The sequence below is a fragment of the Anopheles coustani genome, chromosome 2, assembly GCF_943734705.1.
Source record: "Anopheles coustani chromosome 2, idAnoCousDA_361_x.2, whole genome shotgun sequence".
Lineage (NCBI taxonomy): Eukaryota > Metazoa > Arthropoda > Insecta > Diptera > Culicidae > Anopheles > Anopheles coustani.
In genome coordinates, this window is record NC_071289.1 from 94,563,689 (window position 1) to 94,581,702 (window position 18,014).

Sequence of the window (18,014 nt, forward strand, 5' to 3'; positions counted from 1 at the left end):
GGAGGGAAGTTTTCAAACGGACCTATTTTCGGTGATCACATACAACTAATCCAGCCACGCGTTAAACACATGGTACAACAATGGAGACAAGACGGACGCCTTTCGATTTGTTTTATTTTTTTGTTTTATTTGTGTGTTTCTGTGTGTGTGTGTTTTTCGTTTCGTTACCACTCTTTTGTTATAACAAGAGATTAAAATATGGATCCGCGCACGGGCTTTCGCGCATGCGCATAACTGGCATTGGGCATTGTTATGCGTTCGTTCGAGGATTGGAAATTCCGACCTGCCTATTAATCTACATTATGGGAAAATGGAATTCACCCTTGCGCTCTTCCTGTCGTGCCCAACGGTGGTATCGATTAGCTGAATTGAAAGGTTACGAAAGAACCGCCGCCATCTTCAAGGTCTGTCTTATCGTACGGGAAGCATAAATCTTGTGTTTTGTACCATCGTGCATGAGGTTCCCTTTTCTTCACTTGATGGAACTTACCACTACCTCCCTTTTACTACTTGAAATGGAGTTCTGGATTTCAATTCATGTTCTATCGTAGGCTCATTCGTATTAACCACTACTATGCATGTACAATCCAATAACGCTACAATTAAAAGAAGAGCTAGACATCAACGCGCTCAACTATGTCCGGATCTGTACAGTAAAACAAACTAATAAAAATGTCGCATTCAAAATAAAACAGATAAATTGTTTACACGAAAAACGAACGCTGCAAAGCGGTCGCGCTTTTCTAGCGGGAGTTTGAATAACAAATAAAAGTAATAAAACATGTTATATACAGTTCGAGTGAACCTGCCTGGGGCATCCGTTCGCCGATTACCTTGTTGGAGAGTATTTTGCTGTTTCGAGAAGTTTTAAAAGAATGGTAAATGATTAAAAAAAGCAGTGTAGACGGAGGTATGCGTTCGAAAGCATGAGGAAAAATGAAGAATTTGTTTTCGAGGGTCGCAGATCTTCCCCCCATCTACTTCTTGTCCTTATTGTAATCGACAAATACTCGCACCACTTCACCGGAGTACTTTCGCTGCGTCGGTGTGAAGTACAGATCGGACGAGTCTGGCATGGGACGTTGCTGCTGCTGTTGCTGTTGCTGGTGGTGTTGCTGCTGATGGTGGTTGCCGTTCCCGGCCGCTGCATAGTGGGCGCCATTGTTGCGACTCTTGCCCCGACGATCCTGCGTGTAGTAGTCGTTGGCGGGCCGACCGGACTGCATGTCCTGGTGATGCCGTTGCTGCATCTGTTGCTGCTGCTGCTGCTGCTGCATTGGGCGCGGAAGAGAGTAGGCCCGGTCGGCGTACGAAGGTCGCTCGCCATTTGTTCGATCGCCGTAAGCATGGCGGGACTGCTGGCCCGAGTACGCCGGATAGCCCGAGCTGCCATTGCGGTAGTCCGACCCGTTGCCACGGTGCGGCGGCATACCGGTACCGTCCGTCCGATCGATTTCGTAGTACTGGGACTTGTTGGGAGAGTGCGACATCTGCAGCGTCGTCTGCTGACTGTTGCCGTTGCTATAGGCTCGATCGGAGGAGCGTCCCTTACCGTGGGACGACTTGCTCTCCGGCTCGAAGTTGTCGAACGCGTAGTTAGTATTCGACGAGTAGTCCTTCCACGCCGAGTTGGGAATCAATTGATCCTGGTGCAAGAGAAGATGAAGATTTAGTCCAACGAACTTAACCTCGTAAGTTTCGAAACGTACCTTCAATCGGTTTGTTCGTCGGGTTTTGATAATGGTGCAGGTAGCCTGTATGATGGCAATGAATACGAGTCCTGCGATGCATCCCAAGATCAAATACAGGCGCACGCCAGCCGGCAACAGATCGTACTCTTCCCTGGGCTTATCCGGTGTTGGTGCTGCAAACGAATGTAACATTAGGCTTGTGGCACTGTCCACCGCTACCCCTGCTTACCTTCCAGTTGGTTAAATGTCAGGTACATGGGATCGACGGAGAACGCTCCCACCTTGCCGGAGGAAAGGTTGTTCGTCATGAGGTTGTGGATGGTCTGCTCGAGCGCCGCTGGATCATCGACTTGTGGGTTTCGGCGCCCATCCTTCAGCTCCTTGTCGACGAGAATGTTCATTTTCACTAGCACACTGCCGTCGGCATCGCTGTGAGAAGAGTAGAGAAACGCAAATAAATACTCCACCGTCAATGAAATGTGTGCCTTTCACACACACACTTACTTCTCGAAATCGACGACATCCGTCCGATGGAAGCCGGAGACTTCCTTTAGCACTCCGTCGAATGTGTCCGCGACTGATTTGGACAGATCGCGGTGCTCGGGTGTTCCAGCTTGGGGAACCTGGAACCCGGACGCCAGGTTCGTCAGCTTTATCGACGCACCGTAGGCGATCCGGTCCGGAGCGGGCGTAGCCACCACCGGCTCCTCGAACATGCTGGCGCACGACTTTATGCAGACGCGCGTATCCGTCACCACCGGGACGGACATGTGCTTGCCGATCTTCTTGTTGACCGGGTTGAAGGAGCCGCCCTCGATTGGAAACATGAGGTACAGGCAACGATCCTCCGTGAAGTCCAGGTCGCTTTCGTCGCCCGTGATGCGCTTGCGCGAGAAGTCCAGCACGGTGCGTCCGTTCTGAATCGCGCCGGACGCATTGTACAAGTCCTGCCGGCCGTCCAGCTTCGGCGCCGAGTAGCCATTGATCCAGGTGTCCATCAGGAACGGCCGCCCGCTCGTCTTGTCCACCCAGCCAATGACGGCGTCCGTCTGCGACATTTTCTGGTCGTTGCTGAAGCCGACTCCGGTCCACGTGGCCGTGTTCTTCGTCTCCAGATGGAAGTGGACCGCCTCTCCGCGAGCCACCGTCTGCCAGCTGAGGAAGTACTCGCAGTTGGCCTGCGCTGGGTCGCACGTGCGCGGGAACTTGTAGAACCCGTGGCACTCGTTGTCCAACTCGTGTCCGACCGGTCCAGCCGGTAGCACCACGTCACCGCTGGCGGGTGCCTTTGCACTCACACCCGCTTCCGGGGACACTCCCGGCGCGGTCGCCACCACCGGCGATCGGCGCTCGTCCTCGAGGAAATTTATTTGTGTCACTCCTCGCTGCATCTTGTGTCCGTGGTACTTCAGCTCGTCCGGCTGGTAGAAGTCGCTCACCGAGGCGGCTTCTTTCTCCACTCCCGAAGGTGGAGAATGCACGTACGCTCCCGGCTCCTGCCCACGTGCCCAAATCACGTGCATCAGATCGTCGACGATGGCGTGATCGGTGGGTTCGGTCGCATCCAGCCGACGCCGGAACACGATCGTGGTGACGCCATCCTTCTCGAACCCGCCCGTCGCCGTGAGGTCCGATTTGCCACCCCAGAAGCTGTCCTGCCGGGGAGTCGACCGGTCGCGGGTGTAGTAGTCCCACACGCGATGGTTTTCCCCGCGTGCCGTACCGATCACGATATCCGTACAATCCATCGGATTGAAGTCATGCCGGGGAGTGTAAGGGTTCAGCTTCAACGTCTGGGCCGCGACGGTCGGTTTGGGCTTTGGTTTGGGCTTGGATGCCGCAGGTTCCGATGTCGGTTCGGTTTTTGGCTCAGGTTCCGGCTCTGCTGAGGGTGTTGCGGTAACAGCACGTTTACTTCTCTTCTGCGGTTCAGCCGAAGGCTCCGTAACGCTCTCAGGTTCCGGCTCACCGGCCGGCTCGGGTTCCGATTTGGGCTCTGTAGGAGTACAGTTGCTTAATGTTAAACTCATTCACCAGCATTAATTAAAGCGTCCTGGATTTATGCTAACCTGGTTCGGCTCCAGGCTCGACGGCCGGTTCTGCAGCATTAGGTTCTGGTTCAGGTTCTCCTTTGGGTTCTGTTGGAAGGAAAAAAGACAACATGCAAGTTCAATCTTTCTGGTGAGTTATATAATTCAAAAGCTTCTTCTTGTTCTTGACAAATTACAAAATAACCTCTCATGGACAAAGAAATTATCTCTTTCAATGGAACCCATCGTTACCTGGCTCAGAAGTGGGCTCTGATGAAGGCTCACTTACTGGTTCCGGTTCCGAGGCTGGTTCCCCTTCCGGAGTTGGTTCACTTTTCGGTGCTGCAAGATAAACGAGATATTTAGCAACTCAAACATAAACAGATTACATGTTTGCGCCCGCCCGTCCAACCTGGTTCTGAACTGGGTTCCGCTCCAGGCTCCGATGCTGGTTCAGGTGCTGATTTCGGTGGCTCTGGGTGCGGTAGAAAAATGGGAATGAATGACGATGTAGGGCGTAACAACGACAAAGTAAAGCAAGCTAAAACACCATTCAAACCGAGATTGCGATAAGGGACAATATTTTCCTTCTTGCTGTATGGCCATTCGAAAGCAACGTTTCTTTACACTGCACTTCACTATCAACGCTGACTTAATACAGCGAGAAAAGGCGAACGATAAAAATAAATTGAGTCACACGAATGTTGGCCGGTTGATGAACGAGTTGTCACACAGGCCGTGAATAAAATTTGGCTCTTTTAAGGCAGCAAGACTAACTTACCCGGTTCTGCTCCCGGTTCTGCTCCCGGTTCTGCTCCCGGCTCAGCTCCTGGCTCAGGTTCTGTTTCCGGCTCTTCGCGTTGTACGAGAATAATTAAAACATTCAGTTAGAGTTTCGTGTAAAATATCAACTGGAATTGCACGACAAACCTGGTTCGGAGGTTGGTTCACTGGCGGGTTCGGGTTCGGCAACAGCTCCTTCCGCCGCACCACCAATTAAGGGGAAGTTCTTACACTCTGCCGTCATTTTACGCGGTCGCCAACCGAGTGCTACCCACGAAGTGCCGTTCACCTTCAGAACCATCTCGACTTCGTTCTGGTCCTTCAGCACGCGCCAGTAGACGTTCAGATCTGGCGACAGAGTTTTCGCCTTGTACACCGAATAGTCGATGTCGGTGGACTTGATCGGCGATTCTGGTGGGCGAGAGAAATAATGTTAGTGTCTCATAACTAATAACATAACTCGCTTGCGCGCTCGTAGTGGTACTCACTCTTGTTGCATCCCGGACCGAACCATCCGAGGCGGCAGTAGCACTGACGCCGCGGCAGCGACGTTCCGCCCAGGTCCACGCATGTTCCCTGGATGCCGCAGTCCTGGTTGGAGACGCACTCATCCCAGAACTCGCAGCGCTGTCCGTAGTACTTCTTGTCGCACTTGCAGCGCGCAATGAACTTCCCGTGGCCGGAGCAGGTCTCGTGGTGCTCGCGCCGTGGCACAATGTCCACGTCGGCGCACGACCAAAACCGATAGTTGCCACCCCACTCGTCCGCCTGCCGGACCAACCGCAGCGTGCAGTCCCGGCAGGTGAAGTTCCTCGGCAGCGAGACCTGATACTGTTGAGCGCTGAAATGTGCGACATATTCCAGTTGTAGCACCTCATTGTTGTTCCTAGCTGGGGACCTACTTACGTTACGTCATCGCGCACGAATCGCTTTTCCTTGCTACTTGGTGTCAAATTCAGCACCGGTTTCTCCTTGGTATCGAGTACCTCCAACCGGAAGCCACCCTGCGGGCGAGAACAAAACGAAACAATATTTACTTCTACACTCCAGCTCTGAGACGCTAGCGTCCAACTTCCAGCAGCGCTCCAGTGTCCAGTGGTCGATGGTTCTGTTATCTTAAAGTCAACTCCGCGTATCCAATCGATTGGATGTCAAGTTCAAGTGTGTCAAGAGAAAAAAATCGTTTGAAGAGTCCCCGGAACCGACCTGATGCTTATAAATAGCGGTCGACCGGCAGCCAATGCTGCGAGTAGTTGGCAGTGCCCTCGATGGCAAAATTGTCTCTGAACGTGCGCCGTACTAGTGAAGAAGAATAGTGCCAAAGAACCGTTGAGAACGATGCTCGTGCCAGTGGTGCTAGTTCTTGCGAGCCCCTTCGTTTGGCCGACGTTAGTGGATGCCATAGACTGCTACAGTTGTACGGGAGAAGACTGTGTGAAAGGGTCTACCGTTGCCACCGTCGTCACGTGTACGAATTCGGACGACCTGTGCTACACCCAATTCGACGCCACCAGCCGTAAGCTCCCTCGCAAAGTGCGGTTTTCACCTTCGGAGAGCGTTCATCTTTGCGTTTCTTACAGTTCTGGCGACGGAGCGAGGCTGCTTGCCGCTGGCGAGCGTTGCCTCTTGCACTGCAAATGGATGTGTGTCCTGCGCAACGGACTCGTGCAACGATAGTGGACACCCCAAGCATCAGTGTGCCGTATGTTCGTCCGTTGAAACCCCGGCATGTGCATCCAATGCGGCCGAGTTAGTCGTTAGTCAGTGTGCGGCCGCAACCTCGGTGGATTTGACCGCAGCGCAGTGCTTCAGTCGAGTGGTAAATGATACTGCGTACAGGTGCACGAGTGCTCACACCTTCTGCTGAACGTTGTACTTTCGTCCTCAGATTGGCAGCGTGACCGAACGGGGTTGCATCACGTCCCAGAGTGAGGTGGATGGATGCAGCGGGGCAGATTGTAGCACTTGCGTCGGATCAGGTTGCAATACGAATGAGTTCCCGACGGATCGACAGCAGTGCATCACATGCGAAAGTGCGGATGCATGCGATGCAGATACTGCATCGGCAGCGACTTGCGATGATCCGTATGATGCATGCGTTATCCTCAAGCGAGCGGACGGTACGTTTCGCCACGGCCAAGAACTGGACTGGATTCTCCCAGCAATGACTCACTTTTTCTCGCAGGTGTCGTGAAAAAGTCATGCGAAAACGCATTGTCCTCCACGGATGCCACCTACTGTGAGGCCAATCCAACGCAGTGTGCGTTTTGTGGGAAGAAGCTGTGCAATACCGTAGCCTTCGATGCCGGCAACAGTGTGGCCGAAAATCAAATGCAATGCTACCAGTGCGAGGGAACTGGCTGCATTCGGTCGAGGGTCGATCTGGTCACCTGCCGACAGTTTGATGATGAATGCTTCAGTTTGTTCTCTGGATGTAAGTCAACCCGCCAACACGGTACCACAGTACGCTCTGACTCTGTTCCTTCCCGTTACCAGTTAATCCTAATCGGCGTGGTTGTGTGTCGGATCTGTCGAGCGTGCCGGAAAACTGCCGGAGCACCGAAACCGCCCATCCCGAGTGTGCGATTTGCAGCGAATCGGAGTGCAACTTACAAGCACGTACGGACCATCGGTGCGCGTTCTGCTCGTCCGTAGAGGATGCCTCCTGCATAGCGCCAGCCTCGGGGGCTCTTACTCCCGCCCAATGTCCGGCTCCTTCGACCGAGATTCCGTCGGACGCGCAGTGCTACACAAAAGTGGTAAGTTTCGCGAGCTTATGGGTTTTCTCGGATCTCTAAAATAATTCTACGCGTTGCAGATTGGATCGACTACCGAACGGGGCTGCATAAGTGCGGCATCCGACCTGCTTGGCTGCGCGGACGACGGGAGCAACTGTGTGACGTGCAGCATCGAGGAAGGTGGCCAAGGGTGTAATACTCAAATTTTTCCCAGTGACCGTCGCCGGTGCACCGTCGGATCGACAGCGAACACATACTGTCCCGATCCGTCGGACGATTGTGTGCAGCTGCTGCAAGGTGGAATCCGCAAACGCACCTGTCGCTCGCTGCTGACCTCAACGGAGCTCCGTTTCTGCAACTCCTCTAGCAACCGGTGTCAGTTTTGCAGCACCGACAACTGTAATGCTGCCGAGGTGACCTTCGACTACATCGATTGCTTGTAAGGACACGATCGCCGTGGGCATTGCAGCTCGATTGACTAACTTCACGGTTCTCTTGTGCGTTTTAGGACTTGCGACTCGTCGACCGATCCACGTTGTGCGACAAACCCGAGCGCTCTGACAACGTTCTCCTCTTGCACTACCTGCGCGACGGCCATCGTGGACGGAATCCTCCGTCGAGGTTGCTTGGCTAGCATGCCGGCAGCAGTTTCCTCCTCGTGCACTGCATCGGTCGGCTCGATCACCTGCCAGCGATGCTCGGCGAATCGCTGCAACAGAGCCATCTTCCCGGCCGCCCGCCAACAGTGCTATCGGTGCACCAACCCTCCCTGCGTGTCGCACCAGTCCGTCCGGCTGGAGTACTGCCCGGTGTATCGTGCCAACGACACCTGCGTCGTGCAAACGGACGCGAGCGGACAACTGCTCCGGTTGGACTGCAGCAGCTCGCTGACCGCGGAGGAACTGTCCGTGTGCAGTGTCAGCTCGGCGCTCTGCCAGACCTGCTCCACGGCCGGTTGCAACGATCCGATGGCGTACGGAACGAGCGGAAGCTGCGTGCAGTGTCGCAGCGGTCTCAATACGCTGTGCCGTTCGCAAGCGGCCAGCATTGCCGCCGAACCCTGCTCCCGCCCGACCAACGCCGCGTGCTACAGCCGGATCGTGGATTACGATGGAGTCGTTGGCGCGACCGAGCGTGGCTGCATCACCGACCTTCCTTCCTCCGACCAGGCCGCATGCACTCGTGGAGAGAACTGTCTCTCGTGTGTCTCGCGGATCGCCAACTGCAACACGGCCCAGTATCCGGTGGCGCCGCTCTACTGCTTCCAGTGCGACTCCCGCACCGACGGGGACTCGTGCAAGGCGGCCCAGGCTGGCACGGCGACCGAGTGCCCGACGTACGATACGGCCAACAAGTGCTACACGATCGTGCAGTCGAACGGCGACACGGTGCGCAAGTGCTCGACGGCGGCTCGTGAAACCGAGTGCGGCTCGGTCAGCATCTGCGAGGTCTGCCTCTTCAGCGGGTGCAACGGCAAGGCCAGCGCCAACGTTGGCATCACGGTGGCCCCCGTCGTTACGACCACCCCGGGGCCGTCGAGCGGCATCAACAGACTCAGCGAAGGGCGTTACTTGTTGCCGATCAGCTTAGGTTTTATCGTATTAATAGCTTGCGTTAGGAAAGACGCTTAACAGCGACCGAATAAAGATTTGCCTTACACACCAAAACAACATCGCATCTCGCTCGCCTTACATGGTATCACTTTAAACGAAACCCGAATTGGTTGTTAAGCAACGGCCGATTGATCGGAAAGCTATTTTATTATGAAGCGATACACAAAATTCGCTTCCCGAACGGCTCATAATTGGACGGACCGATGAGATCCGTAAGCATAAGCGCGATGCGGAAGAGAAACGTCGTCCACTTTGGCTGTCGTAATCATTGCATCTCGATCTCGACACGAACGTTTGCCGGCCCAACACAAATTGTGTTAATTGTGTGTATGCGTATAACAACACCGACAACAACGGCTCCGATGCCGATGATGGTAGTGTGCCGCTCACGATGAGTTGAAAGGATCTATTTTAAAATGCCATTTTCACACCGGCGATTGCATAAACGTGAAACCAGTAGCATGGCATCGAACGGAACGTGCTAATACGACGACCTAATACTTTGCCTAACACCTATTCTTTCCGGCATGGCTTTCGGGTGGCAAATGGCTGATACAAACGTACGATTCACGTGTTGCTCCGTAACGGTAAACTGGAGTTGTACGGGCGCTTTACGCACCCAACTCTGGTAACTTCCACGCGAAGAGACGCCCTGCTCCACAAAAGTAAAACAACTTCCAAAGAATTGGACCAACGGTTTTCCGCGGAGCCTGCGCTACACCCGCTGTCAATGACATTTGCTCTGGGATGGGTTGTCCCAAAGAATCTCGCACAGAAATGGAAAACAACCGTAACGAAAACCGTAATGCCGGTGGCATCATTGTTTTCCCTTACTTCCTTCTTCGGTCTATGCTCGACTGTCTTCAATTCCATGGCTTTGGATTTTAGTCTTTATTTTTTGTTTCCTTCTTTGCGATTATAAAATAAATCGCTACAGTCAAACACAGCTACTAATTGGTGGTGGTGGTGGTGTTGTTGCTGAAACAGAATTTCAAACCAATTCCCAAGAGTACTAACTCCGTCCAAAACTTTGTGTTGTTTTTCTGCCGAACAAAGTGATTTTACGATTACGACCAAAAATGTTATCAAAATTTCAACCCCCAAAGATTCCGTTACCCGCCAGACAACTGGAAAATGCTGTTGCGATCCAACTGGTAAAAAGAAAAACCTCACGCGGTGATGATAATGGGTGCACATTCCTCTCACGAGGGGGTGTCGCTCGGTTTGCTGTTATACTTCGATTTAACGGATCCACCGTTCTGGCGGGAATGTTCCAACCAGGGGACAGGAGAATTGAGTGAGGGGAGTGTTGGAGTGAACAATCTTCTTACCCGATGTGGATAGGCAAGATGCCACGAAACGTTGAACGTGCTGCCCTCGATGAATGATGTCTTCAAAGAACCTGAAACCGAAACGTCACAAAAGAGAAAAAAGACTCCAGTTAGAAGACTGCTAGAACGAAGCATGATGCGCTATACCCTACATAGGAACAGGGAGAGAATTTCCGATGAGAGGAAAATGATTTAATTTCGCATTGAAAATTCTTTCGTTTCGACTCCGATGTGCTCGCCCTCGCCACAATAGGAGCTTGAAACGGAAGCGAGAAATGTAGCTGACTTGCACCGGAAGACACTTGAATGCATGCTCCATCAACGAGCATCGATGAGTCACGTTTAAACCAACGGACTAACGGAGAAGCGACAGAATAATTCCGTTTCTGCTAGATTATAGTGCGTTTATACCATTAGAATGCAAAGCACTTGGAAAAGTACAGGATTCATTGCTTTGCTTTCAAAATTATCTTTTGTTTGTGCATCAATAACTCACAATTAAAAATTGTAAGGTGTGTAAAGGTACTTTCATTTCATAATTTACACCTTCCGTTTTGCTTTTTTAAATTTTGGCATAGCTTGGCATAGAATAACAATTTGTCTCAAAACTGCACAAAGACATGCATGCCCTCATGGACATTGAATAAAATAAAAACCAAGCGTGACACGCACGCTGCCGAGGTGACTGAAAATGGTCCTCCCAGGGCGCTACCAATCGATTTTGATGCCCTTTCGAGTGGCCTCCCCGACAGCAGCTTCCGCGCACGGCGTGGAGTGGATGTTGAACGGCAATTGTTCGTTTATTAATTCAATGTGAAGGTGCACTCAGTTTCTCTGTGGGAAGAAAAACCTCCCCGCCAACATGGAATTTTCCCTGAAGGGTGGTACCCTTTTTAGAGTTTGATAATGATGCTACTTTTGTCTGCTGCTTAGTTGATAATCTTCAAGGAATAAATATCTCACGCATCGTTGACGCTTCGGCTGACAGATGGGTGAAAATGCACAATAAAGAGTTGTTCACACGGCCTCTCATCGTTTTACTTGCTTGCTGACAGTTTGACCGTTAGCATTTATTTCCTCAGCTGATAAAAAAGTTAATTGCATCGATTTTCCCCTCAATTTCGCCAGAGGATAACCTACTGCCGAGAAACAATCCCGACTTGATTTATGCACTTGCGCGAATCGTTCAACCGTTGCAATACTGTTGATCAAGGTGAAGTCAATACAGCGTCAACGTATAACGTTTCATAATGGCTGTGATCAAATTTTAACTAACAACACGCAAAACGGGTGATCTATTCAATAGAGAAACAAGAAAACATGTATATACATTTTAGAGCTTTACTGTGTTTAGAGAAAATAACACTAAAATATTTCCCTTCCAATGAACGGTTTGATGAACATCCGTCAGCGATGATTAATGAACTTATTTTGAGCTGCTTCTGAGTGAAAAACCCGCACTGGACGGTCGAGAATGTTGATTAATCACAGCTTAGCAATGTCAGAAGCTGTTTTTCAACGTTTTATTTTTCGCTGATTTTTTCCTTGTCATCATTTGAAACACGATTTACTAACACCGACGTACATAGTAAATCATTTGAAAAGCAGCTTTGTGCTTTTTGTTTGAAGGTTAACTAAAAATATAATGCAAGCACACCTTCACAAGCCGCTTTAACACTCGGCATCAGCTGTTTGGATATTCGAAGGACTGTTTGCGCAATTATGCTATCCTTTTTTTTACTTCACTTACCCACGCACTCGCCAATGGTGGTGGGTCTTACGAGCATTCTCGTGCAGGGAATCATTCCAAACACGCACCCGCTCCAGATTTCCTTCGCTTCCATCGTGTGGATCATTGACGGCGCGCAATGGAGTAGGTAATCGTCGCGGCAAAGAGTCGCATTCCAGCTTGACTCGCACACCTGAACTTTGGATGGAGCCGTTTTCCTCCCCCTTTGGCGATATCTAACTCTTTTTCTCTCCCTCTCTCTTTTTCTCGCTTCATAAAACAAAATTGACAGCCTTCAAGGGGGTTAGTTTATGAGCATAGCTTTGAATGCGCACATTAAATTGCGCTTGGTTTTTGATTTTATTTAAACTACAACGAAGATAGCTGGAGTGCACTGACGAGTTCAGTTAATTTGCACAACCTACTGTAGACAAAAAACATAAAATGCACAATATATAAATTCACCACACGTTTCTGCTTTTCCATTACTTACGTTAACTTTTCAATGTTGCAATGGAATGTTGTTTTGAAGGTTTATTCACGCAGAATTGCACAAAAACAATTGACTATTGCAACGGCTGGCCATTGATTATTTAAGATGAAGCAAAAAAAAAGTGTCCATCACTTTACTCGATCTAACGTGGTCACGTGGGAACGCACCACCGAATGTTGATCCCTTCAAAAAACTTCAACGCCAGTCAAGGACACGAACCTCGGTTCGTTTACGTGGTCGTCTGGTAGGGTCATGGTTCTTGACCTCTTTCGTGTTTTGCTTCATCGGAACGTGGGCTGATGTGAGTGTTTTTTCCACTTCCTTTTAAATTTGAACAACGTTTATTGAAAGAGAATCGTATTTGTTAAAGACAGATATTCTTTAACGGCGCCCTAAACGGAGGATCGGTTTTGTTGAAACTTTTTAAAAGTTACGAAATGGAATCTCAAAAGAGCAATAACATCTCCGGATTGCACAAAGCTTAAATCATTAAACATTCATCATGGATTCCTACAAACTACAACCGAGGCGATTGCCTCTGCGATTTCAATGATGCCATCGTAGCGTATCAACGACTGTTCACAGTTGGAAGTGAAATATTGATACGACATAACTTCATTCCGAATATTTCATATTTGTTTTCTTCAGACCGGAATCTTAATTATTTAAACATGTTTGAGGAAACTAACCATTGAAATTGTACACAATGCTGTGAGTGTTTCAATGATCTGCAAACATAGTGGGGCCACTAGTCGCTAGACTGCTAGTTTCTTGTCATTTTTTACCTTTTCTTAAGTTAATACCTTTATACATGCATGGGTGAAATAAAGAGTCAGCCGAGCCACATTGCATCGGCTTTGCTGTTAATAATTGAACCTTTCCCTGCAAGACTGAGCCCACTTTAAGACCGGCCTATTCCTGTCTTGTGCTAGCTCTAGGTTTTGTGCAGAATGTGGAGTATACGGACCGGTTCCGGTTAATAGGTCACGGTGCAAATTGCCTCCAGTGTTCACCAGTAGGTCCCGGTATGCATCGGTAGTAAAAACATACGCCAAACATGCCGAGCGACTCTTGGCAGATGAGAATTTCTTCGTCTACACCTTGCACGCAATTCATCTTTTTAAGAATTGTTTTAACCTGCACCTGACACATGTACCAAAACCATACTTCATTTTCAAAAAGTTACAGGTTTTATAGTAAAAGTATAGGTTTTCCGGGTTTTGTATCCATCACTTTCGACAATCGCAAATACGTGTGTAAGACAGAAAAAGATGTTGGATTTTATTACTACCTTGGCGATGATAATTACACCTTCCGCCAGCCTACGGAACGTTTGCTGGGTGTTCCCGAAGGAAAAGCACAAAAGTAGCCCATGGTGGTGAGTAGTTGTCGGTCGAGTCCGACTTTCTTGTTTCCTTTCCACCCAACCTTGAGTTAGGTTGAACGTGGTGAAGGATAAAAATCAACTTTCTTTTGGAGCAGGTGAATTTACATATTTACCAAACAAAACCGACCAATTCACTCTACGACTTTCGTGATGACGAAAACCTAGTTAGATATACTAAAACTATTTGGAGCCATGGCGTCGTTGTTCTTGATTTCTGGACATAAAGAGGGAATGATTGTTTTGAAACACAAAAACTCACCTTTCGGCATCCCACATGGTGCTTTCGTGCGTGAGTTGTCTAGAAAGTCCAGGTCGTACTTCCGTGCCGGTGGAAACGTAAGCGCAACGTGAGCCTCCGCCTCGTGCTGAAGTATGGCAGCAAGCAATACCACCAATCCTGCCACCAAGAGTGGCCTCGTTCCACCACCGCCGTCACCTTGCGCCATCGTCGAGCTCCTAAGTGCTTGGCGTATTTTCACTTTTCAGACACACGATGGATGTAACCACACAGCAGAAAAAGGGAATGACCAACTCAACGATCTTCCGCGCGCGGGATGGTCGATAACACGCCGCTGGATGAATATTTCACTCTGTGCTCACGAATATTGATCGGCCGCTTTCATGACACTCGTCACTGGATTCACTAAAAGGTACCGCGGGCCGCTTTTTCTTTTCACAACTCCGCCTTTCTTTTTCAATGCTTGGCCAATCGCCGTCTCCACGGATCGATCGGGCGGTGACGAAACGCTCGATGAGAGAGCATTAACATACGCACACTTGCTCCGACGACTAGACTGTGGCGCACTTTTCCCGCACGCGCCTGGCACTTCAAACAACAATCCGCTCGCTGGCGCACTGAACACGCTTTACCATCACGCTTGAGGAGCGTTTCACGATTGCAGCTGCAGACACACGCGTTGCATCGATTGTTTCGTTCAGATACCGGCCATGTATGTGGGTGGGTTGTTGTTCTGTTTTGTTTTGTCGGTTTTTGAATTTGAGAAATTTCAAATCCTCGCTTTGGGAAACACGCCGATCCACTCCGATGTTCAACCACTCACCAACGTCAAAGAGGTTGACTGCGTGCGGGTTGCGCAGGACAATGCTTTCGATGAAGTTTGCGTCAGGGAAATGGGTTCACCGGTTTTCAGCTAGAAAGCAAAAGTCTCCGTCGATTCTGAGTTCGTTACTTCATTTGTGTGCACCACCTATCGGCAATCTATGCTATGCTGCCTTTACGAAGGCTGCCCATCGTATCTGGTTGAAATTGATGGAATTCCTAGACCCACCCTTTCCTGCAGGGTTGTAAGCAATACTTTGCCTGTGGGTTAAAATTGTCTGCAGCAGCCGTGCATTCTGCAATAAAAAGAGAAAATAAGGAAAAACAAACGATAAGCAACAAAGAAAGCAGAAATGTTAATACACAAGACGAAACAGCAGAAAACGGCAGTAGCAAACGAAAGATGAGTCGGTTGACGAAGAAACCAATAGACCCATGGCCGGCAAGGAAAAGGGGTACGAATCAGCCATTAGAAATTCAATTCACAGGTTCATTGTGTTCCAAACCAATCTTCCCTACCCGAGACCAGACGACGTTGACGGTATGTGTGTGTGTGTGTGTGGCTAGCTATCAGCATAGAAAGAGGAAACTATTTCCAAACCATTTCTCCGGTGGAGCGTGTTACGAAGAAAACTTAAACATCGAACTCCACCATCTCGAAGCGCAACTCACTCGGCAAGTCTGGCAGAAGGAAGGCGTTGGATGGACACGAATGGATAAATCTTCGATCATCATAAAACTATTTCGCGTGTGATTCGTATGCGACATGCAACTTCAGGGTATGGAGGAAGGAATGAAACAATCAAACAAAACTATTTTCATACTATTCCTTCACAAAGAAGTTGCTTTTAACCAGCATTCTTTGACTGATTTATTATTGAAAAATATTTCACGCATGGCTTGGCCCCTAAGTAGCCTTTCAAATCTACGAATCCTTTTCCTCTAAAAGAAGCTGCTCATTGAAAATCGCTTTGTTCGCTCTACAACTTGAACGTCTGATTTGACGAACACTGACACAACCAAGGTGTGCATGGAAGTGCATTTAACGAGAGCGCATCAGTCACGTGGCAGTGTAACGAACACGACAACAGCTAGCGTCACCATGCAGCATCAGTCACAGCCATCGACGCCACTCAGGTGTCGTACCCGAACTGTGAACAGGTCTAACGGATGACATAAGTCACCGTTTTTATCCATCCAGTGTCATCTCGCTTTGTTGACTTGATTAAGAATGCTAACATGTCTGTTCGAAGTACTCAAAACTACAAATGACGTGCTGTACATCCGTCCATCCGTTTCGTTCCTTTCTCAACCTCACTCTTTCATTTTTCTTATTCCCTCTCAACGTGATTTCACGTTTGCAATGGGGCATGAAAGAGGTGCCTAGCGATGGAGCATTGGACGTTCCGCTGTTTGGCGCTTCTGTTGAAGGTGATCATGTTTAATCTAGCGTCCATGTTGCTGGTTGCCAGGGACGTCCTCCCTAGAATCGCCAACTGATCGATCGGCCAACCTGGCCATAGTTGCAACCGTCGTTTGGTGGTAATTAAATTGACCATTTTTAAAATCGCGAGAACGGTTGGTTTATCATATCGGTGCACTGTAAAGGGAAGTAATTAAACCTTAACGAGAAAGCTATAGTATGGCTCGGCCGGAACTGATTGACGCATTGCGTAAGATGATAAAAGCCACTAACGATGGTGATGGCGCGAGATGAATGAGTCTTTTTACGAGTCGAGGAAATGAAAGTCCCAACCGGTGCCAGTGGCTTGCCAACACTTTCCATTTGCCCAATTAGGGAGCCTGCGGGCGGTGAAAGTGAGATGACCATAAAATAATACCTCAAGGTCGCCTTATCGCACATTTTCCACCGTAAAAGGTGTGTTAATTGTTAAGGACAGTTCAGCGAACTGGAATCTGATGAAAACCTCTTCATTGGAATTTGCCTAACCAATGTCCAAGAGGTAAATTCAACAAATTGTTCAACTTTGAAGAGATAAACATCTGGAGGCAGCGTAATGTCATGCTTCTGAAACCTTCAACCAATCAATCGGAAAATTACTGTCGTTTGCATAGCCGTATCTCTGTTTACCACAATCCAAATACACTGCTGTTTCCGTCGCCAGTACTTGTCGACGATGTATGCAAACCTCTGGCCCGACTGATCTCAAGAATCACGACAAAGCTCACCACCAGAAAGAGCGCCAAGACGGCTCAAGACAGAGAGCAACCAATAAGAATCGGAACGCACGGTTCAAGGTTGAAAAGTTGAGGCTTGTCTCTCGTTCTCGCTCGGTGTGAACTCCCACCACCAGCGACATTCCAATGTCATTCTCTAATGGTCTACAGCAGGCCGACGTTCGAGTGCCGATCCTTCCAATCGCGGTTTCGAGAAACGCCAGCCAACGCTGCAATAAGAATGCAAACAGGTCGGGATCGTGTTTCGAATGGCCAGAATCGTCGTCCAAACCAGTCCCGTCAAGTTCTGTCGGTGGTGCTCATTAGAATATTAATAATCGGTTGGTGGGACAGGGAGCAGAAGCAGACGAAGGCGGGAACTGATCGCCCTCTCGCAGCCATCATCACCCACTCCCATCTCCCTCGAAGCTGTGCCCCGCAAATCTTTTTGATTCGACCGTGCCGGATTAACCGGTTACAGTTTTGTCGAGAAAGTTTTCGGCTGGCCCAGGAATGTATTCGAAATCCTTCCGCTTTGCTAAGAAAAGGGGACAAAAAAATAAACACGCGAAGTGCGATCGCTCAAATACAAACAAAACGTCCCAAAAGGAAATCCAATGGGTGCTTCTGAAAAACAGGTTTTTCCTCTCTCTCACCTATCTATCCACAGGTTGACATCGCGATGCCAAAAGACACACGAAAACCCCTCCAAAATAAACGCAAAAACGGCTGGGGGGAAGGTGGCCACATCCAAAGCCACATAAACCTTCACCTACCGCCGCAACCCTTTCCGATCCCTTTCCCAGGGTGGAATGCACCGCAAGAAAAGGGGAGATAATGCAGGGAAAACGTCCTACAGCGCTTTCACTAGCTACACAAAATATTTTCGCGCATTGGATAGGAAGAAGTTTACCAATATGTTGCAATTAATCGGTGGCATTTTTTCGTTTCCACGACGGGATTCGAACAGAGATTGTGAAC

The 18,014-nt window shown here is 49.4% G+C and overlaps 2 protein-coding genes across 2 annotated transcripts; one reads left to right on the forward strand and one right to left on the reverse strand.

The window, feature by feature from the left end:
* Positions 1 to 977: 977 nt before the first annotated feature.
* LOC131265390 (uncharacterized) lies at positions 978 to 14,241 on the reverse strand. Its single transcript, XM_058267648.1, is given in 13 exon segments — positions 978 to 1,646; positions 1,710 to 1,847; positions 1,898 to 2,120; positions 2,196 to 3,687; positions 3,761 to 3,829; positions 3,974 to 4,063; positions 4,134 to 4,196; positions 4,503 to 4,574; positions 4,652 to 4,915; positions 4,993 to 5,345; positions 5,411 to 5,508; positions 10,187 to 10,257; positions 14,055 to 14,241. Coding segments are annotated over 13 exon segments (3,789 nt in total).
* On the forward strand, positions 5,783 to 8,899 carry LOC131262572 (proprotein convertase subtilisin/kexin type 5-like). The gene is made up of 7 exons (XM_058264612.1): positions 5,783 to 6,020; positions 6,085 to 6,323; positions 6,393 to 6,624; positions 6,690 to 6,938; positions 7,001 to 7,263; positions 7,323 to 7,681; positions 7,751 to 8,899. Exons 1-7 carry the CDS (start codon positions 5,843 to 5,845, stop codon positions 8,871 to 8,873), a joined length of 2,643 nt encoding a protein of 880 aa, XP_058120595.1. The 5' UTR covers positions 5,783 to 5,842; the 3' UTR covers positions 8,874 to 8,899.
* Positions 14,242 to 18,014: the final 3,773 nt, after the last annotated feature.